The following is a 20,813-nucleotide window of genomic DNA, read 5'->3' on the forward strand; positions in this document are numbered from 1 at the left end:
TTTAGTTTTGGGGGGGGCCCCATATCCATGAGTTTCTCCAGCTTACGTCTCCATCTCTGTCCTGGTGCCTAGCACAGGGTCTAGTGTAGAGTAGGTGTTTGTCAAGAGCCTCAGATGTCCGAGGCCCCCGGGAGCAACATGTCCCCCCCCATGCCAGCTTCTGCCTCTGAGAGGCGTCCAGGCTTACAGAGCAGAGATACGGCTCTGGGCTCACCCAGGCTGGGGCCTGTCCCTGTGAGGGCCCTGAGGTATGTCCGAGGCCCCGGGAGCAACACAGCCAAGCCCTGGCGGCTGCCCATTGGGTTAGACTCAGCTCTGCTTATGCTTTTCTCTTGTAGCAGCTTTACTGAGATAGAAATTACACAGCAGACGACTCACCCACTGAAGCTTACAGTTCAGTGCTTTTAGTGTATTCACAGCGTTGTTTATGATCTTGTTGAATTTACATTATTTTTTATCGCTCCAAAAAACAAGTCCTGCCTGTAATCCCAGCGTTTTGGCAGCTGAGGCTGGAGGATCGCTTGAGCCCAGGAATTTGAGACTAGCCTGGGCAACATAGCAAGACCTTGTCTCTACAAAAAGTTTAAAACTTAGCTGGCATTGGTGGTGCACACCTGTAGTCCTAGCTCCTCAAGAATCTGAGGCGGGAGGATCTCTTGGGCCCAGGAGTTCAAGGCTGCAGTGAGCTACGATGATACCACTGCACTCCAGCCTGGGGTGATGTAGAGGCCGTATCTTTTTTTTTTTTTTTTTGAGACAGGGTCTTGCTCCATTGCCCAGGCTGGAGTGCGGTGGTGTGTTCCCAGGCTGGAGTGCGGTGGTGTGGTCCCAGGCTGGAGTGCAGTGGTGGTCCCAGGCTGGAGTGCGGTGGTGTGGTCCCAGGCTGGAGTGAGGTGGTGGTCCCAGGCTGGAGTGCGGTGGTGTGGTCCCAGGCTGGTGTGCGGTGGTGTGGTCCCAGGCTGGAGTGCGGTGGTGGTCCCAGGCTGGAGTGCGGTGGTGTGGTCCCAGGCTGGAGTGCGGTGGTGGTCCCAGGCTGGAGTGCGGTGGTGTGGTCCCAGGCTGGAGTGAGGTGGTGGTCCCAGGCTGGAGTGCGGTGGTGTGGTCCCAGGCTGGAGTGAGGTGGTGGTCCCAGGCTGGAGTGCGGTGGTGTGGTCCCAGGCTGGTGTGCGGTGGTGTGGTCCCAGGCTGGAGTGCGGTGGTGGTCCCAGGCTGGAGTGCGGTGGTGGTCCCAGGCTGGAGTGCGGTGGTGTGGTCCCAGGCTGGAGTGCGGTGGTGTGGTCCCAGGCTGGAGTGCGGTGGTGTGGTCCCAGGCTGGAGTGCGGTGGTGGTCCCAGGCTGGAGTGCGGTGGTGTGGTCCCAGGCTGGAGTGCGGTGGTGGTCCCAGGCTGGAGTGCGGTGGTGTGGTCCCAGGCTGGAGTGCGGTGGTGGTCCCAGGCTGGAGTGCGGTGGTGTGGTCCCAGGCTGGAGTGCGGTGGTGGTCCCAGGCTGGAGTGCGGTGGTGTGGTCTTGCCTCACTGCAGCCTTGACCCCCCCGCTCAAGCGATCCTCCTGCCTCTGCCACATGAGTGGCTGGAACTACAGGCGCGTACCAGCATTCCTGGCTAATTGTTTTGTACTTGTAGAGATGGAGTTTTTGCCATGTTGCCCAGGCTGGTCTCAAACTCCTGGGCTCAAGTGATGCTCGCACCTCAGCCTTTCAAAGTGCTGGGATTATAGACACGTGCCATCACACCCAGCCGAGACCTTTTCTCCAGAAAAAAGAAAAAAAAGATACCCTGTATTTATTAGCAGCCCCTCCCAATTTTTCCCTTTCTCTTCTCAGCCCCTGGCAACCGCCAGACTATTCTGTCTCTGGATTTGTCTTTGGACATTTCATATAAATGGGATCATACACCATGTGGTCTGTGTCTGGTTTCTTTCACTAGCATGATGTTTTGTGGCTCATTCACGTGGTTGCGTGGATCAGTTTCACTGTTTTTGTGGCTCATTCACGTGGTTGCGTGGATCAGTTTCACTCCTTTTTCTGGCTGATTAGCCCTCCCCTGTGCGGACAGACCAGGTTGGGCATACCCACTCGTTAGCCGAAGCTGTCTGGGTCGTTGTGGGCAGTGCTGCTGGCCCTGTGTGCGAGCTCATGGGCCTTCTGTGGATGCCTCCTGTCCTGGGGAGCCTTCCTGGGTTCCTGTTCTCTCCACCGTCTTCCCTCCAGCAATTAGTGCCTCTGTGCCCCCTGCTTCATAACACGTGTCCCTGTGTCTGGGTGACCGTTTTTCCCTGGATGGTCGGCTCGGGGGAGGGGCTTCCAGCACCAGGCTGCAGAGGGCCCGGTGGCCCGACCAGGATCCTCACCTGTCTCTCCCCATCCCAGCAACATTCCAACGCGTCCCAGTCCCTCTGTGACATCGTCCGCCTGAGCCGGGAGCAGATGATCCAAGTCCAGGACAGCCCAGAGCCTGACCAGCTGCTGGCCACCCTGGAGAAGTGGGTGTGCGGGCGAAGCTAAGGCTGGGGGGAGCTGACTTGGGGATGCCCAGGGCCCCTGTCCCCTCACCCTGACCCCTGCCCCCACCCCCATAGGCAGGAGACGATTGAGCAGCTCTTAAGCAACATGTTCGAGGTGGAGCAGAGCCAGTCTGTCATCGTCAGTGGGATCCAGGTGCTGCTGACCCTGCTGGAGCCCAGGAGGCCGAGGTGAGGGGTATGGGCCACAGACCATGCATGCTGCCCATCCCCTGGGGCTCTCCGGCCCCTCAGAGGCGGGTCTTGGTGTCCACCAAGTGAAACTGCCGCCTCCAAGTGGCGCCTGGCTCTGGTGGCCGCTTGTGCTCCCTGTACAGTGGACAGTATGGGGCCAAGGGAGGAATCTTCCTGTCTTGTTTGACAAATGAGGGCCCTGAGGCTGAGGCCACTGCTGCAGCTTGTGTTGGGAGGGACCTCAGGCCCCCATGCTCCTGCCTTACCATATAGGCCTCTAGCTTGTTGGGTGTGCCTTCCCACCCTCATCCCTCACCGGTGCCCCCACAGTGGACTGCCAATGCTGCCACCTGGCGGGCTCCCCACCCCACCCCACCCCAGCCAGGCATTATCTGAAGGGCCTCAGAAGAGAGCGGCGCTGGGGGCTGTGGCTCCTCGTCTTCCTCCAGACCCTGCAGACTCAGTCCTTGCGCCTGCTCTCGTGTGGGCACGCAGGCCATCTAGGCTCACTCTGCCTTTGACCCTGCCCTGCTGCAGGTCCGAGTCCATGACTGTGAACAACTTCTTCAGCAGTGTGGATGGGCAGCTGGAGCTCCTGGCCCAGGGAGCCCTGGAAAGCACTGTGTCCAGTGTGGGCGCCTTGCACGCCCTGCGCCCGCGACTCAGCTGCTTCCACCAGCTCCTGCTGGAACCTCCCAAGGTCAGGGACGGGGGTGGTGGTCCTCAGGGAGGCGGGGGAAGCAGGAAGCGCAGCCCTTGGGAACCAGGGCTCCCTGTGTCTGCAGCTGGAGCCGCTACAGATGACGTGGGGCATGCTGGCTCCGCCTCTGGGCAACACGCGGCTGCACGTGGTCAAGCTCCTGGCCAGCGCCCTGAGCGCCAATGATGCAGCCCTGACGCAGGAGCTCCTGGCACTGGACGTGCCCAACACCATGCTGGTGCGGGACTGGACTGGGCGGGGGCTGGGGGGCTGGGGTGGGGACTGGACTGGGCTGGGGGCTCGGGGGCTGGGGGCTCGGGGGCTGGGGTAGGGACCGGTCTGGGTGGGGGCTCAGGGGCTGGGGTGGGGACCAGACTGGGCTGGGGGCTCAGGGGCTGGGGTGGAGACCGGACTGGGTGGGGGCTCAGGGGCTGGGGTGGGGACCGGACTGGGCTGGGGGCTCAGGGGCTGGGGTGGAGACCGGTCTGGGTGGGGGCTCAGGGGCTGGGGTGGGGACCGGACTGGGCTGGGGGCTCGGGTGCTGGGGACTCAGGGGCTGGGGCAGGGCCTCTCTGGTACCAACCCTGTGTCCTCCCATAGGACCTCTTCTTCCACTATGTCTTCAACAACTTCCTGCATGCCCAAGTGGAGGGATGCGTGAGCACCATGCTGAGCTTGGGGCCACCTTCTGACAGCAACCCTGAGACGCCCGTCCAAAACCCTGTTGTGAAACATGTGAGCTGGGACTCCCTGATCCCCTCCTTCTGGGCCCATCCCCTGTGGGCGCAGCCTCTCCAGAGGCCTACCCCTCACTTCTTCCTCCCACAAGGGTTTGTTGGGTAGTGTTAGGTGCCAGCACCCAGATGGGATGTGGGAGGCATGGCCAGGAAGAAACGGGGATGAAACATGCAGGTGCAGGGAGCAGTGGGCTCCTGACTTGAGCCGAAGAGCTAGGGGTGGGCGGGAGCAGACCTGCAAGCGGCTGTGTGCATGAGTGTGCACACGTGTGTGTGTGTGAGAGCATGTGTCTGTTAGTGCATGCGTGTGTGTGAGCATGTGTGTGTGCATGCATGTGTGAGCATGTATGCGTGTGCACACATGAGGGTGTGAGCATGAGTGTGTCTGTTAGTGCATGCATGAGTGTGAACATGTGAGTCTGCATGCATGAGTGTGTGAGCATGTATGCATGTGTGTGCACGTGTGAGTGTGAGCATGTATGCATGTGTGTGCACGCGTGTGTGAGCATGTATGCATGTGTGTGCACGCGTGAGTGTGAGCATGTATGCATGTGTGTGCACGCGTGAGTGTGTGAGCATGTATGCATGTGTGCACGCGTGTGAGCATGTATGCATGTGTGTGCACGCGTGTGTGAGCATGTATGCATGTGTGTGCACGCGTGAGTGTGTGAGCATGTATGCATGTGTGTGCACGCGTGAGTGTGTGAGCATGTATGCATGTGTGTGCACGCGTGAGTGTGAGCATGTATGCATGTGTGTGCACGTGTGTGTGTGAGCATGTATGCATGTGTGTGCACGCGTGAGTGTGTGTGAGCATGTATGCATGTGTGTGCACGCGTGAGTGTGTGTGCATGCACCACATATTCTCCGTAGAAAGACCAGAGAGACTTGGCTGGATGCCAGGGTCCCAAGCCCCAGCTTCTACCCCTCCTTCCCACTCCCATGTGGATGAGCTGGGGCCTGGTGAAGCGTCTGCTGAGGAAGGGACCCCTGCTGTATAGCACAGAGCTCCCCATACGTGTGCAGACCCCCCCAGGCCATCCTGTCCTGCTCTCCCACAGCTGCTGCAGCAGTGCCGCCTGGTGGAGCGGATCCTGGCTTCCTGGGAGGAGAACGACCGTGTACAGTGAGCACCTGCTGCCCTTTTGTATCTTCAGGGGCTGGGACTGCCTGGGTGGGGGACTGGGTTGGGACTGGGACTGTCTGGGTGGGAGACTGGGTCGGGACTGGGACTGTCTGGGTAGGGGGCTGGGTCGGGCTGGGACTGCCTGGGTACGGGACTGGGTCGGGACTGGGACTGTCTGGGTGGGGGGCTGGGTCGGGCTGGGACTGCCTGGGTTGGGGGATGGGTCGGGGCTGGGCATCGCTGGGTCCAGTCCTGGCTTCTAGCCATGGCCTTCACTCTTGCCAGGTCTGCGGGAGGCCCTCGGAAAGGCTACATGGGCCACCTGACGAGAATGGCCAACGCCCTGGTGCAGAGCACAGAGAAGGGGCCCAATGCAGAGCAACTGGGACAGCTGCTGAAGGGTGAGGGTCCCCAGGCCAGCCTGAGGGGTATGTGGGGGGCTTGAAGCCAGGGGATGCCTCACGTCTTTACCCCTCTCACCTAAGCAGAGCTGCCCAGCGAGCAGCAGGAGCAGTGGGAAGCCTTTGTATCGGGGCCCCTGGCGGAGACCAACAAGAAGAACATGGTGGACCTGGTGAGGCCCGGATTCTCCTACCGCTTCCCTCTCGGGCCAGTCTTAGCCTCCCCGTCCTCGTAGCTGCCTGCCCACCCTCGTCTGGGGGCTCCAGCAGGCCCTGACGCCCCGTCCTCTCCCCAGGTGAACACCCACCACCTACACTCCTCCAGTGACGATGAGGACGACCGGCTCAAGGAGTTCAACTTCCCTGAGGAGGCCGTGCTGCAGCAGGTGGACCTGGGGCTGTGCGGGGCTGTGCTGGGCTGTGCTGGAGTGGGGTCCCGTCCAGCTCCCTCCAGCCCCAACCTCCGCACCTCCACAGGCCTTCATGGATTTCCAGATGCAGCGCATGACCTCCGCCTTTATTGACCACTTTGGCTTCAATGATGAGGAGTTTGGGGAGCAGGAGGAGAGTGTGAAGTGAGTGTCTCTTGCGCAGGGTCAGAGCCCTGTCCTGCCTCTGCAGCAGCAGGCGTGCCTACTTGTGTCTGTCCCCCACACCCACCTGCGTGCCCTGCGGGGCTCAGCCTGCAGCTATGGCTGCTGCTGGGCACACGTTGGCCATGGCCTTGTGTGCGTGTCTGCAGCCTCGTGTGTCTGCCTCCTCTTACATGAGTTCCAGCTCTGCAGTCTCTTCTCTCCGAGGGGCAGGCCATGAGGGTGGGGCACAAACATCTTCTGTGCTGGGGACACAGAGCAGGTCCCTTCCACTCCTGGAGCTAGCCTTAGGGGTCCCAGGTGGGAGGGGCTCAGGGTAGTGGGGACCAGCAGGTCCTGGCGCAGGGACTGTGAGGCAAAACTGCGCCTGCATGAATGCCCTCTGGGTCACGAGTCCGCCAGACACGAGGGTCCACTTCTCCCCTCCACAGGCCTCAGGGTGACTAAACATTTTTTTCCAATTACCAATTCTGCTTATTTTGATTTGTGGGGCAACAACATCTGAACATCAGTCATCTCTGGGTGTTGTGATCATAAACTTTTCTGAGTTTCTTGCCACAAGCGTGTGTTGCTTCTAGAGTCAGAAAAAAGTGGCCGGGCGCGGTGGCTCAAGCCTGTAATCCCAGCACTTTGGGAGGCCGAGACGGGCGGATCATGAGGTCAGGAGATCGAGACCATCCTGGCTAACACGGTGAAACCCCGTCTCTACTAAAAAGTACAAAAAACTAGCCGGGCGAGGTGGCGGGCGCCTGTAGTCCCAGCTACTCCGGAGGCTGAGGCAGGAGAATGGCGTAAACCCGGGAGGAGGAGCTTGCGGTGAGCAGAGATCCGGCCACTGCACTCCAGCCTGGGTGACAGAGCCAGACTCCGTCTCAAAAAAAAAAAAAAAAAAAGAAAAAAGTGACCGGACGGAGTGGCTTATGCCTGTAATCTCAGTACTTTGGGAGGCTGAGGCAGGTGGATCACCTGAGGTCAGGAGTTCGAGACCAGCCTGGCCAACATGGTGAAACCCCGTCTCTACAAAAAATACAAAAATTAGCCGGGCGTGGTGGCATGTGCCTGTAGTCCCAGCTACTTGGGAGGCTGAGTTAGAACAATCGCTTGAACCCGGGAAGTGGAGTTTGAGGTGAGCTGAGATTGCGCCACTGCACTCCAGCCTGGGCAACAGAGCGAGACTCTATCTCACTCTCCACAATGAGCTCATTTACGGCCAGGGAGACTGAGTCCCCAGGACATAACCGGTTAGTATGTGGGAGCTGGATGGCTGCCTATGGCTGCCCCAGGGTTCCTGTACAGCACAGCGTGAGGGGCACCACGATGAGGGATAGTCAGCTGTGCTTAGTCCACAGCTGGACAGAGGTCCTCTCAGGTGCAGACATGAGACCCCGTGTGTGCTGCCTCCATGCCCAGCGTGGAGACTTGCAGAGTGTTGGTCTTTGTGGGTCAGTGGCCTGTGCCGAGACCTCTGGAGAAGATGCTCAAGTGAAAACTGGGCTGGGCACAGTGGCTCACATCTTAATCCCAGCACTTAGGGAGGCCAAAGCAGGAGGATCGCTTGAGTTCAGGAATTTCAGCCCAGCCTGGGCAATGTTGTGAGACCATCTCTGCTTTTTTAATTAAAAAAAAAAAACCCATCCTGGCATGAGGATGAAGGGACTGACTGGTAGATGGCATTAGTATCACCAGCTGCCCTTTTGGGATGAAACTATTAGCACTTCCTCTACCAACAAAATTCCAGAGAGGTTAAAAAGTTAAGCGAACAAAACCAAAGCTAGGAAGCGTTCCGGAATGGAAAGTGGATGACTGGTTTGATCACCTCAGGGCTGAAGATGCTGCCCTGCAGAGCTCCTGTGGCAGGAGAAGCCAGGTCAGCTGAGGCTGCCAGTGCCACGGGGACATGGGCTGCCCTGCCCTAGATCCCCTGTGTGCCCAGCGTGATCTCTGCTCCGCTGCTTCTCAGTGTCTAGGAGGGACTAAGGACACTTGCCTTGGAAGGTGGTTGGGAGAATGAAGTGCGTGAGTGATGTCTGTCACATGCCTAGTGTCCTTTATTAATAATTAACCGCCCTTTATCCGTTGATCTTTGTGGCACAATTTTTCATGAATTTGAGACAAATGATCCCTTGAAGTGTCCCTAACGCATGGGACAGAATGTGGACCCTCATGTTGAGGGAGCTGGGGTCCTGGCAGGCTCAGTTCAAGTTCTGATGTGATTCTTTTGCCCATAACTTAGAATTTCAGCCACAGACCATAGACATCTTGAGGTTAGGGATGTGCTTTACTGGGCTGTAGCCTCACGCGCTGCTTGTGCCTGGCTGGTATGAGTGTTCGCCTCCTACAGTGCCCCAAGGATGGGGACAGGGGCATGGGTCTGAATCCCTCTCTGGCACCTGTCCTTGGAGAAGCCTGAGGAGAGTCACTTAACATTTCTGAGCCCCATTTTCTCACTTCTAGAGCCAAGGGAAACAATTTACCTCAATGAGTGGTTTTAAGGATTTAAAGTGATCATCTCTGTGAGATGTTGATATTCATGTATACATTGCTCCTTAGGATCAGTGGCTTGGGTTGTGCGTGAATTTGCAGATACTGACTCTGCAAGTAGTGAGGGTCAGCTCTACGTTGAGTGAAGAAAGGAATGTGGCCTTGTCCTGTGCTGCCCCCACCCCCAGGTGTACCCTCTCACCATGCCTCACCTTCTCTCCTAGCGCACCTTTTGACAAGACAGCCAACATCACCTTCTCCCTCAACGCCGACGATGACAACGTGAGTACTGCCCTGTCCCCTGGTTGTGGCGAATGGAGGGGCGTGGGGCTGTGTGCAGTGTGGCCCATCCTCCTACCCCTGTGTCCTGCAGCCCAACGCCAACCTACTTGAGATATGCTACAAGGACCGCATCCAGCAGTTTGATGATGATGAGGAAGAGGAGGACGAGGAAGAGGCCCAGGGCTCAGGGGAGTCTGATGGAGAAGATGGCGCCTGGCAGGGCAGCCAGTTGGCCAGGGGGGCCCATCTGAGCCAGCCCCCTGGTGTCCGGTGAGTCCCCCTCCAGTTTCCCTTCTCCAAGCTTCCACCACACAGCAGGGCCAAGGGGTCTGCCAACACATTTGGACTGAGGCTGAAGTGAATGAAAAAAATAAGGAAGCTGCATTGGTGTGTGTATTAGTTGGGGGCACTTCCACTTTTGTGGTGATATAAATCTAATTCAAGGCCAAGCATGGTGGGCTCATGTAATTCGTGAGTGCCTGTAATCCCAGCACTTTGGGAAGCCAGGGCAGATGGATTCCTTGAGCTCAGGAGTTTGAGACCAGCCTTGGGCAACATAGGGAGATCCTGTCTCTACAAAAATGAAAGTTTAGATGGGCATGGTGGTGTGCACCTGTAGTACTGGCTACTCGGGAGGTTGAGGTGGGAGGATGGCTTGAGCCAAGGAGGCAGAGGTTGCAGTGAGCCGAGATCATACCACTGCACTCCAGTCTGGGCAACAGAGCCAGACCTGTCTCAAAAAAAAAGGTTAGATGATGCATTAAGAAATCAACAAATTAACCAGGCACAGTGGCTCAAGCTTGTAATCCCAGCACTTTGGGAGGAGGCCAAGGTGGATGGATCACTTGAGCTCAGGAGTTTGAGACCTAGCCTGTGCAACATAGCAAAACCCTGTGTCTACAAAAAAATACAAAAATCACCTGGATTGGTGACATGCGCCTGTAGTCCCAGCTACTTGAGAGGCTGAGGTGGAAGGATCGCCTTAAGCCTGGGAGGCGTAGGTTGCAGTGAGTTGAGATCACACCACTGCACTCCAGTCTGGGTGACAGAGCAAGACCTGGTCTCAAAACAAGAAAAAAAAAGAATCAACAAATTAAAAGAAATCTAATTCAAATGAGTTTAAGTTATAAAAAGAAAGGGATAATCTCTGTGGCTGAAAAAATAGGCAGGTCCTTGAGATATGGCTTGGTCTGTGCGTCTCTCTCCCCGCCTCCCCCTCTCCTTCCTTCATCCCTTAACTTCACTTCCTCTTGTTAGCTCTCATGCATGTTTTCCTAGAAAGGGGGGTAAGATGGTCCCAGGCAGCTTCTCTTTCCTCTAATTCCAGTAAAATGAGAGCTGATGATGTCCTTCTCCAGTGAGGCTGTGATCAGTTTTTAGTGCAAATGTTACATTGTTTTTTTTCTCTTATTACTGGCCGGCCCCAGAATTGCTGTGATGAAATGGGTTCATGCCATGTAGATTTGACAGCATGAACACTAAGTCACCATCTGCAACTGAGTTTTTGCCTTATGACTTTTGATTTGGGAATTAGGCTGTTTTCACTTTTTATTGACATGTAACGTGAGTATAGACGACTGTACAGATCCTAAGTGTGTGGCCAATGGACATCCTTCCTCAGTGCCTAGACCCAGGAGCAGGACCTTCCCAGTACCCACATCCCCTCTGCTAGCCAGTATCCTCCCTCCTGAGGGTCAAGTTGTCCTGGCTTCTAACCCTGCAGATGAGTTTGGTCTCTGTTGTCACTTGATACAGCATACAGCATCTCCTTTTGTGTCTGACCTCTTTGCTCAGCACTCCACTCGTGAGCTCCTTCCCTATTGTGTGTTTGGGTGTGCCTTGCTCTCGTGTAGTGGGGCCATGCTGTACGTGATGAGCTTGAGTTGCTTGTTCTGCAGTTGATAGGCCTTTGGGCAGGTTCCTGTTGATCACTGCTGTGAGTGCAGCTGCTATGAATACTCCTGCACGTGTTGTTGGTGCACAAGTGTGTCATTGCTTGAGCCAGGGAGGCAGAGGTTACAGTGAGCCGAGATCATACCACTGCACTCCAGTCTGGGCAACAGAGCCAGACCTGTCTCAAAAAAAAGGTTAGATGATGCATTAAGAAATCAACAAATTAACCAGGCACAGTGGCTCAAGCTTGTAATTCCAGCACTTTGGGAGGAGCACTTTGGGAGGATCCAGCATCTTGACTTAGCCCTTTGTTTTCTTCTAAGAGTTTTATAGCATTATTTCTATGGTTTTCGATTCATTTTGAGCTAAATTTTGTATATGGTGTGAGGTGGGGGTTCAGTCCAGCTTCGTCTCTTTACATGTAGATAACCAGTTTTCCCTGCACCAGTTGTTGAAGACACTGTCCTTTCTCCACTGAATCATCTTGGCACCTGTATAAAAAAGAAATATTTGACCATATGTGTGAGAGAGTGTTTCTTCCCTCTCTGTTCTGTTCCATGAGTCTGTCTTTATCCAGTACCACACTGCCCTGGTGGCTGTTGCTTTATAGTAAGTTTTGAAAATGGGAGGTTTGTTGGGCACGGTGGCTTGCACCTGTAATCCCAGCACTCTGGGAGGCCAATCAGGTGGATCACCTGAGGTCAGGAGTTTGAGACCAGCCTGGCCAACATGGCGAAACCCTGTCTCTACTAAAAATACAAAAATTAGCCGGGTGTGGTGGTGGGTTCCTGTATGTAATCCCAGCTACTCAGGATGCTGAGGCAGGAATATCGCTTGAACCTGGGAGGCAGAGGTTGCAGTGAGCTGAGACTGCACCATTGCACTCCAGCCTGGGTGACAAGAATGAAACTCCCGTCTCACAAAAAAAAGAAAATGGAAGGTTTTAGTCTACCAACCTTGTTCTTCTTTTTCAAGATTGTTTTGACCTATTTGGGATTTCTTGAGATTCCATATGAATTTTAGGATCAGCTTATTAATTTCAAAGAAGAAACCAGCTAAGTTTCTTAAAGGGTTCTTCTAATGCATGAACATGGGTGTCTGTTTATATAGGTCTTAAAATTTCTTTCAACAGTGTTTCGTGGGTTTTAGAGTATGAGGTTTGTATTTCTTTTAAGTTTATTCCTGTTTTCTTCTTTCTGATACTATTGTAAATGGAATTTTCTTGAAATTGTTTTCAGATTGTTACAAGTGTATGAAAATACAATAGGTTTTTGTGTGTTGATCTATTATCCTGCAACCTTGCTGAAGTAATTTATGAATTCTTATAGTTTTAGTGGATTCCTTAGGATTTTCTAGGTACAGAATCATGTCATGTGAATAGAGATCATTTTCCTTCCTTTCAAATCTGGATGCTTTTAATTTCCTTTTCTTGCCTGGTTGCCTAGCTAGCCTCCAGTACAATGTTGAACAAAAGTGGCAAGAACAGGCCTCCTTGTTTTGTTCCTGATCTTAGGGGAAGCATGCAGCCTTTCACCGTTTAAGTGTGCTGTTAGTCGTGGGGTTGGATAGATGCCTTATATTAGGTTGAGGGGCTTCCTTTATAGTCCTTGGTCATTGAGTGTTTTCGTTTACTTTTAACTATATATAGATATATTACTTTCCAGTTAAAGTAGTCAGTTACTCTGTTAAAACAAAAATATTTAGTCAGCATTTTAGACATAGTATATAGTCCCATACTGCATCTTTGGATCAACAATGGACCATATATATGACAGTGGTCCTGTAAGATTATAATACTCTATTTTTACTCTTTCTTTCCTATGTTTAGATACACAAACATTTACCATTGTGTTATAATTGCCTATAGTATTCAGTACCATAACATGCTGTACGGGTCTGTAGTCTAGGAGCAATAGGGCTATACCATAGAGCCTAGGTGTGTAGTAAGCGCTCCCATCCAGGTGTGTGTAAGTGCACTCTAGAATGTTCACACAGTAGTAAAATCTCCTAATGCTGCATTTTCCAGCACGCACTCTCCCTGTTAAAGCTTAGTTTTAATGTGACTTTGCTTACCTCTTTCCTGGGTGATCAGCGCATAGATTGCTTGGATTTTCTTCATGTTCACAGGTGTGTGTTAGTCAACATTCAGCCAGTATTTTTGGAGCAGCTCTGGGTGCCTGGTGGTTTCTCAGGGCTGAGGATACAGCAGTGGCAAAAGTCAGCCATCTCTGCCTTCTTGGAGTTTCTAGTTGGAGGGAGGGAGAGAGTAGTGTGAAGCCTTCCGTCCAGAGGGTGGGTCTGCTGGTGGGAAGGCCTGTCACTGTGGTGACAGTGTGAGGTGACAGCTGGGAGGTGACTTGAGAGCTGGTGAGTGGGTCTGTCTGCTCTGGCTGCCATGGCTGAGTCTCAGCCCACTTCCTAGGGCCTACTCTGCGTGGATGATTGGGGACGAATGGTCTCCTTACGGCTTCATTCTGTCCCTGCCCGCTTGTGTTCTCACCTTTGGCTCAGAACTCCCTCTCCCAGCCTCTCCTGGTGTCATCACACCCCAAACTCCCTGAACCCTTCTGTGACCTGCCGGTCATCCCAGCCCCCTCTCCTTGGACTGACCCTGGGCTGCAGGGAACGGGATGGGTGTCGGCTGGTCTGTCCCACACAGCTAGCTGACAAGGCGGTTTCTGGGGCAGGAGTGGAGGCAGCACAGACAGTGAGGATGAAGAAGAGGAGGACGAGGAGGAGGAGGAAGACGAGGAGGGCATTGGCTGTGCAGCCCGTGGAGGGGCCACCCCCATATCCTACCCCAGCCCTGGCCCTCAGCCTCCAGGTGAATGAATGGGCGGTGTGGTCAGGTGTACACAGGGCTGTCTGCCTGCTACCGAGTTCACGCTTTATGCCGCTCCCCCAACTCCATCCCAGGCCCCAGCTGGACAGCCACCTTTGACCCAGTGCCTCCAGATGCCCCGACCAGCCCCCGAGTCTCCAGGGAGGAAGAGCTGCACACTGGGCCTCCAGCCCCACAGGGACCCCTCAGTGTGTCCCAGGACCTCCCCACCGAGAACCTGGCCAGCCCTCCTGCCCGTGATGCCCTGCAGCTCAGGTGAGAACCAGATGGGACGGGCTGGATGGCGCTGGTATCCCGAGACCAGGAGGTGGCCATGGGGTCCCAGTCCTCTCATAGGCTCGAGTGCTAACCCTAGCTGCCCCCTTGGGCTGCCTCTCATCTGCCAGGTCTCAGGACCCCACACCCCCCTCAGCACCTCAGGAAGCCACAGAAGGCAGCAAAGTCATAGAGCCCTCAGGTGAGCCCCAGTTTGCCCTGCCCACCTGTGGCCCTGGGCAGAGAGAGCAGCCTGGCCAGCTCTGAGCTTGCTGGGAGGCTGCAGCTGAGATCTCTCATCCCCCACAGCCCCCTGCCAGGCCTTGGTTAGCATCGGGGACCTTCAGGCCACCTTCCACGGGATCCGTTCTGCCCCCAACTCCTCGGACAGGTGAGCGGCGAGGTGGGGCTTGCTAAGGTGAGGGCCGGGTGTCAGGAGAAATCTTTTCTCCTCTGCGGTGAGGCGGGCTCTGGGTTCATCTTGTCCCTGAGCTGCTCCAGGTCTCCTTTGCAGGACCCCCAGGCCTAGCCTCATGTGCCCCGGCCCCCTGCACTCTGTAGGCTGGTTCTTCTCTTAGTAGCCTGGAATGCTGGGGGCCCTTGAGCCCCAGGGTTGGGAAAGGCTCGTCGGAGGGTGTGAAGGATTGGGAGGGGGAGAGCATGCAGAAGGCCCCTTGGGGCTGTCTCAGCTGGCCTCGAGTGCCTCTTCCACAGGGACAGGAGGCGGGAAGAGGGTAGCTTGTCTTCCTGCCCAGGGCCATGCCGTCCCTCCACGCTGAGCCAGCTGTGTCCTTGGGAGGCCCCTCCTGGTGGGGCAAGCGGCAGACACACACCCAGTGAGCCGACTTCAGTTGTCTGGGGTGTGAGGGTGTCAGCAGGTGACAGTGGGGGCCACGCTGACAGCCGCACTTTCCTCACCCACAGTGCAACCAGAGACCCCTCTACCTCTGTCCCAGCCTCCGGGGCCCACCAGCGCCCCCAGACCACAGATGGGGAGAAGAGCCCAGAGCCCTTGGGGCTTCCCCAAAGCCAGAGGTGAGCACCAGGGCAGTGGGGCGGGGCAGGGCTGGTGGGGCAGGAAGTGACCTCTGCACATCCCCTCTCTCCCGTGACAGTGCCCAGGCCCTCACGCCTCCTCCGATACCCAATGGCTCTGCCCCGGAAGGGCCTGCATCCCCAGGCTCCCAGTGAGTGTGGCTGCAGCCTGGGGCTGGGTAGGTGGGGCTGGGCCTGCTGGACCCTCACACGACGTCTCCCTCTGTTTCCAGATAGCTGCCTGGTGCGGCAGCGGCAGCCAAATCTTCCATCCTCCCATGGATCTCCCAGGGTGGGGGCAGGGCGGGTCCCATGATGGCCCCCAGTGCCCTCATCACCCTGAACCCCCCACATTCTCTCCTCTGGACCCCCAGGAGGTGGGTGCCAGGGAGACAGGCCCAACCGACCCCCATTTGCACTGAGAAGAGAAGTTTTGGAGCATTGCCTCCTAGAATAAAGATAAAGAGAGTCAAATAGAGAGAATGGAGAGAGAGAAACGTATATTATATATTATATATAGAGAGAGGGAGGAGAGCGAGAGAAAGTGAGGACACCAAGCTGGGCTGGCGGCTCCAAAGCACAGCCTTCCCCGTTCCGTCCCAGTGGGGGCTGGTGTTAGGGGTCCCAAGGTTGCCGCCCATGTGCCCAGCCGTCCCATGCTCCAGCGCAGATGGCCACGCCCACACCCGGCCTTTCAGCTCAGGTCCACCATGGGGGACGGCCCAGCGCAGGTGGGGGTGCCAGAGGATCCCGAGTGGGGGCCGTGCCTTTGCCCAGACCCTGCACTTTCAACCAGGCCAGTCCGGCTCTGGGGAGCAGGGGCCTCCCCGGCAACACCCCTAGGGGCCTTGAGGGTCTGGGGTCCCAGCCCTGTTGCCAAGTGGCCTTGTCCCCAGCTCCCTCCTCCAGGCTGGTGTGAGTGTGCGTGCGTTCGTGCCGAGCTTCTATTTCATATTGCAAATATAAATAAAGGAAGACAGTTTACGATTCTGCTGGTCAGACCTTACGTTCTGGGATGCGGGGTGGGGAGCCTGTGTTATCCCTGCACCTCAGAGGCTGGGGGTGCTTCTGACCCAGTCTGTCCCAACACTATGTCCTGCCAGGGGGAGGCCTGTGGCTGCAGAGGTCCCAGGTTGGGCCAGGTGCTGGCTCTGAGGGCTCCTACCAGGCCTACCCCACCTACGGGCAGGCCTGTGGGCAGAGAATAGAAGCCACCGACAGGGGCTCACATCCCTGCTCCTGCCTGCACTTACCCCCAGTAACCAAGCCCAGCATTGAGGCTGGGCTCTGGCGCCCAGTAGGTCTGAGTCTTTCAGGTGGAAGGTGGAAATGTAGGCTGGGTGTGCAGCGAGTGGCACGGGTGAGCGGTGCTGGGAAACCGGAGCGTGTGGACCGGGCCATGAGGACAGTGTCCTCACTTGGATGGCAGTTGGCTTGGAGGTCACCCGGGGCTCACTCAGCTAACAGGAGAGGGTGCTTATTCCCCGCATTCATGGTGGTCCCTCCTCGTCACCCATTGAAGCAGTGTTTGTGGTGGAGCCCATGAGGGCTTGGTGGGGTTGAGCAGAATGAGGGAAGGTTTCATGGAGCAGGGAGGGAGATGGCTAGGGCAGCAAGTGAAGGATGGACTCGCCTTCCCATCCCTCCAGGGGTGCTCCTGCCAGCTAGCCCCTCCCCCGCTTTCATGAAGGGGTGGCCGTTGGAATTCTGCACTCCATCTCTGCTGATTGGGCCCAGGACAAGGGGACGGGCATTTGTGGGCCTCACCCCACCCCCACAGGCAGACAGGAGGAGGAAACCATGTCCCAGCAGGCAGGGCAGAGGGACCCCCGATGCCAACAGTGCTTTATCAGCGGGTGCCAGGCAAGGCCATCCCCAGGGTGAGGACAACATCTCTCTGGGCCCTGTTATCAGTCACAGAGTCCACAGGACGCTCCTTGGGTTAACGTGTAACCATGAGCCGTCCCCTCCACCCCCTGAAGCCACTCGCTCCCAGATTAGGTCACTCTGGGGGTATCAGGCCAGCATGGACGCTGGCAAAGCGGGGCAGACCCTGAAGACTCACTGCCCAGCCCAGGTGAGAGCCTTCCGAGGTGTGCCTGGGGCTGGGGGACAGGCCCCTGGAACCCCAGCAGCTGGTGGGTCTGGGAGCTGCTGTCCTTGCGTTGGTTGGGACCCTGGGAAGCTGGGTTCTGGCAGCCTGGTCCCTGAATGGGTACAGCCTGTACAGCTGGGGTCCCAGGTAGGGGTAGGACAGGAGCCACAAGATCTCAGTCCCAAGAACGGGGGCTAGGCTGGGTTTCGGCTCAGCAGCTCCCCATTCCCCAAAGCGCCCAGATGTCTGCAGGTGGCTGAGCCCCTTCATCCTCTCCTGCTACGTGTACTTCTGCCTCTGGATTCCCGAGGACCAGCCGTCCTGGGTCGCTGCCCTGGTCAAGTGCCTGCCCATCCTCTGCCTGGCTGGGTTCCTGTGGGTCGTGTGCCCGGGCGGGGGCTACACCCGGCTCTTCCAGGGAGCCCTCTTGTGCTCGGCAGTGGGGGACGCCTGCCTCATCTGGCCTGAAGCCTTCCTCCCTGGTGAGCAGAAGCTGCCATGACGCCTTCCGGATACCTGTGTGAGGGAGGTCCCAGCACTTGGATGGGAGCCTGGGGTGCAGAGGGCTCCTGTGAGAGCTCCGGAGGTCAGAGGCACGGTGGGGGGCACAGCCATGACCGAGGCAGCTCACGCTGCAATGAGGGATGGGGGCTGGTGGTGTTAGGGCAGTAGCTGGGGGTGGCAAGGGCAGTGAGGACCCGCTGGGGGTGCTGCAGTTTGAAGCAGGGTTGCTGAGGAAGGTGTCGCTGAGAAAGTCACATTCGGGCAGAGCAGAAGGTGCTGTGTGCCTGTGTGGGGGAAGGGCAAGTGCAAAGGCTCCGGGACAGGGGTGTGCCAGGTGCTTGTGGCCAGGCAGGCCAGGGTGACTGGGCAGAGTGGCTGGTGAGCCGGAGGGCATGGGGCTTTGGAGGCCAAAAGAAGATGGGGCCTCCTGCGGTTCTGAGCAGAGCAAGGATGGACGCTGCATGTGGGGAGGCCTGCAAGGAGGCTTGGCCAGGGTGGGGCCTGGTGCTTTGGGACGGCCCTTATTTTAGGCACTGAGGGGTGACCTCGGGGCCATTCCCAGGATGGGCCTTCCTCACTGGCACCCCACCCCTCTCCCACCAGGCATGGCTGCCTTCGCCACCACCCACCTTCTCTACGTCTGGGCCTTCGGCTTCTCTCCCCTGCAGCCTGGCCTGCTGCTGCTCATCATCCTGGCCTGTGGCCCCTACCTCAGCCTTGTGCTCCAGCACCTTGAGCCAGATATGGGCCTGCCTGTGGCAGCCTATGGGCTGATCCTGATGGCCATGCTGTGGCGCGGCCTGGCCCGGGGCGGGAGTGCCAGCTGGGGCGCGCTGCTCTTCACACTCTCTGATGGCGTGCTGGCCTGGGACACCTTTGTCCAGCCCCTGCCCCGTGCCCGCCTTGTGGTCATGACCACCTACTACGCTGCCCAGCTCCTCATCACACTGTCGGCCCTCAGGAGCCAGATGGCGAAGACCGACTGACTAGAGAGCTTGAAGGGCCAGTATTCAGGCTCTCTCCTCTTGCAAAGATCTGGGCCTCCCAGATCAGCCCAGCCTGAGAAATACCCTCAGCAGCAAAACTTCCTCACGCCTGTCTGCAGGCGCCGCCGCCGCCGCCGCTTCCAGCTGAAGACGTTTGAGGACCATTTGCGGAATTCCAAGTCCACTGCTGGGTTCCAGCTGCCTTCTCCAGGTTCTGACTCCAGATCCCTGGCTCCTCAGCCAGGCCCACACGTGGCCCTCCCAGCCACCAGCCCGCCTCCGTGTTCTGTGTCGGCCCCACAGTCTGCCCGCCCCCAGCTCCTGCTCTGAATCCGTTTTCCTTGTCTTAGTAAAGTGGGTGTGGAACCATCGATGTTGCTGTTACCGTGGGAGAGGCCTCGGGGAAGATCATTGTGATCAACCGTCGCGGTTAATGACAGCAAACGGTTCTTGGTCACTCCCCATGGACCAGGCCTGGTGCCCAGTGGGACCCTCCCTGGCCCTCTGGTGGGAGTGGATTTGAGGAGATAAAGTGAGGATTGTGCAGAACTGAGCCAAGAGAACTGTTTGGTTAGTTTCTGTGTTAGTTTCCTGGGGCTGCCGTCACAAATTACCCCGAACCAGATGCTTTGAAACAAGATGAATGGACTCTCTGCAGTTCTGGAGACCCGAAGTCCAAAATCAGGGTGTTTTCCTGCCCGTGCTCCCTCTTAAGGCTCTCGGGAAGAATCCATCCTTGCCCTCTTGGCTTCTGGAGGCTCCCAGGAATCCCTGGCTTCCCTCGGCCTGTGGCTGTGTCTCTCCATCTTCACGTGACTGGCTTCACCGGGCAGCCTCCCTCTGTGTCTGCATCCTTCTAGGGACACAGGCCATTGGATTTAGGGCCCACCGTAAACCCAGGGTGATTCCATCTCAAGATCCTAAAGTATGTGTGCAAAGACCCTGTTTGTAAGTAGTGTCACCTGCATAGGTACCTGGGGTTAGGACTTGGACATATCTTTTTAGGGGACAGAACCAGCTGCAGTCACATGCAGTATTGGGAGAAGGGTAGGAGGCTTGAGAATGAGGAGAGAGGGTGGCAAGGGGGTAGGAATCAAATGGGAAGGAGGAACCCAGCTGTGCTCCTTGTCAAGGCTGTGTGACCTTGGCAAGCTGCTGTCCCTCTCTGGTCCTCAGATTCTGCATCTGAATACTTGACAGGGTCCAAGCTGCTCTCCAAGACCCTATTTGACTTCTGCATCCATGATGTGCTTTTAGTGACTCATAGCAGAGAGGCGACTTCTCCATCCATGGTCAGCGTTTAGAGACTCTTACAACAGAGAGGCGACTTCTCCATCCAGGACCTGCATTTCGGGACTCGCGGATGTGAGAGTACAGAGGTGGGAAGGGAAGGTGGGGATCCTGGAGGACAGGGACCAGGAAGGAAAGTGAGGACAGGAATCCACAGTTGGAGTGAGGAGAAGTGGAAGTTGAGGGATTTCCCTCAGTAAGAGTCAGGCGTGAGGAGGATCTGAAGGATTGCACTCAGGCTTGAAACCTCCACTTCCTCCTCTCCTACCCTCCTCTCTACTCAGACCCGATGAAAGGCGGGGAAAGAGGAAATTCCACAGTAAAGTGCAGCTGGAGGGACGGGGCTCTGGGTGTGCAGATTCCAGGGGCGCATGGGGCCTGCAGACATGAGGGGTTCCTGGGAGTGAGGGAGGAGGGGCTGGAGCCTGGACCCCTGGGTCTGAGGGAGGAGGGGCTGGGCCCTCCTGCTGGGGTGGGACTCAGCAGCCTTCATTCCGATCCTGCAGGTCAGACCACCCCTGGGTCTGATTCCCTGTCTAGTCCCTCCCCAGGCCCTCTGGACGACAGAGGCCACAGCAGCAGGTTAGTGACCCCATCAGCCTCCATCCTGCACGTCTAGGAAGGGCCGTGGGATTCCCTCTTCTGTTCACCACAGAGCCTTCTCCTCATGTCTCAGCCCCCAAGGCAGTCAGAATCCTGAGTGCGGAGGCTCAGACCTCCAGCTCCATCACCCTGAGCTGGGCAGCCCCAAGGGCTCAGACCTGCAGACTTCCATCTACTGGGTCCGGGGGCGGGCATGACCAGCGGGAACACAAGCACGTCAGACTGCTGGCTAGGGGTGGAGGGGCTTCAGCCTGAGACCCTCTACACCTTCTCTGTGTGGGCCGAGAGGAAAGGAT

General features: G+C 56.9%; 2 protein-coding genes across 2 annotated transcripts in view; both read left to right on the forward strand.

Annotated features, from left to right (window-relative positions):
* PPP6R1 (protein phosphatase 6 regulatory subunit 1) overlaps positions 1 to 16,026 on the forward strand; it is a 29,754-nt gene extending 13,728 nt beyond the window's left edge. Inside the window, exons 6-24 of the mRNA XM_073015923.1 lie at positions 2,369 to 2,481; positions 2,578 to 2,691; positions 3,232 to 3,394; positions 3,480 to 3,632; positions 3,995 to 4,129; positions 5,193 to 5,257; positions 5,543 to 5,658; positions 5,746 to 5,831; positions 5,955 to 6,044; positions 6,136 to 6,233; positions 8,957 to 9,014; positions 9,106 to 9,284; positions 13,595 to 13,731; positions 13,824 to 14,004; positions 14,136 to 14,206; positions 14,314 to 14,395; positions 14,929 to 15,039; positions 15,120 to 15,191; positions 15,273 to 16,026. Coding sequence (XP_072872024.1) covers positions 2,369 to 2,481; positions 2,578 to 2,691; positions 3,232 to 3,394; positions 3,480 to 3,632; positions 3,995 to 4,129; positions 5,193 to 5,257; positions 5,543 to 5,658; positions 5,746 to 5,831; positions 5,955 to 6,044; positions 6,136 to 6,233; positions 8,957 to 9,014; positions 9,106 to 9,284; positions 13,595 to 13,731; positions 13,824 to 14,004; positions 14,136 to 14,206; positions 14,314 to 14,395; positions 14,929 to 15,039; positions 15,120 to 15,191; positions 15,273 to 15,276 — 2,028 coding nt within the window. The 3' untranslated portion in view covers positions 15,277 to 16,026. The remainder of the gene's footprint in view (positions 1 to 2,368; positions 2,482 to 2,577; positions 2,692 to 3,231; positions 3,395 to 3,479; positions 3,633 to 3,994; positions 4,130 to 5,192; positions 5,258 to 5,542; positions 5,659 to 5,745; positions 5,832 to 5,954; positions 6,045 to 6,135; positions 6,234 to 8,956; positions 9,015 to 9,105; positions 9,285 to 13,594; positions 13,732 to 13,823; positions 14,005 to 14,135; positions 14,207 to 14,313; positions 14,396 to 14,928; positions 15,040 to 15,119; positions 15,192 to 15,272) is intronic.
* Positions 16,027 to 16,532: 506 nt separating this feature from the next.
* On the forward strand, positions 16,533 to 19,177 carry TMEM86B (transmembrane protein 86B). Its single transcript, XM_007998129.3, has 3 exons — positions 16,533 to 17,116; positions 17,370 to 17,616; positions 18,242 to 19,177. Exons 1-3 carry the CDS (start codon positions 16,640 to 16,642, stop codon positions 18,622 to 18,624), a joined length of 1,107 nt encoding a protein of 368 aa, XP_007996320.3. The 5' UTR covers positions 16,533 to 16,639; the 3' UTR covers positions 18,625 to 19,177.
* Positions 19,178 to 20,813: the final 1,636 nt, after the last annotated feature.

This window comes from Chlorocebus sabaeus, chromosome 6 (assembly GCF_047675955.1).
Source record: "Chlorocebus sabaeus isolate Y175 chromosome 6, mChlSab1.0.hap1, whole genome shotgun sequence".
Taxonomy (NCBI): domain Eukaryota; kingdom Metazoa; phylum Chordata; class Mammalia; order Primates; family Cercopithecidae; genus Chlorocebus; species Chlorocebus sabaeus.

What these genes read in the sequence shown, in the direction of transcription:
- TMEM86B (XM_007998129.3), top strand. Translation starts at nt 16,640, where the DNA reads ATGGCTAGGGCAGCAAGTGAAGGATGGACTCGCCTTCCCATCCCTCCA. An exon ending in AGACTCACTGCCCAGCCCAG is followed by an intron (nt 17,117 to 17,369) that starts GTGAGAGCCTTC and finishes CATTCCCCAAAG; the next exon opens with CGCCCAGATGTCTGCAGGTG. An exon ending in GCCTGAAGCCTTCCTCCCTG is followed by an intron (nt 17,617 to 18,241) that starts GTGAGCAGAAGC and finishes CTCTCCCACCAG; the next exon opens with GCATGGCTGCCTTCGCCACC.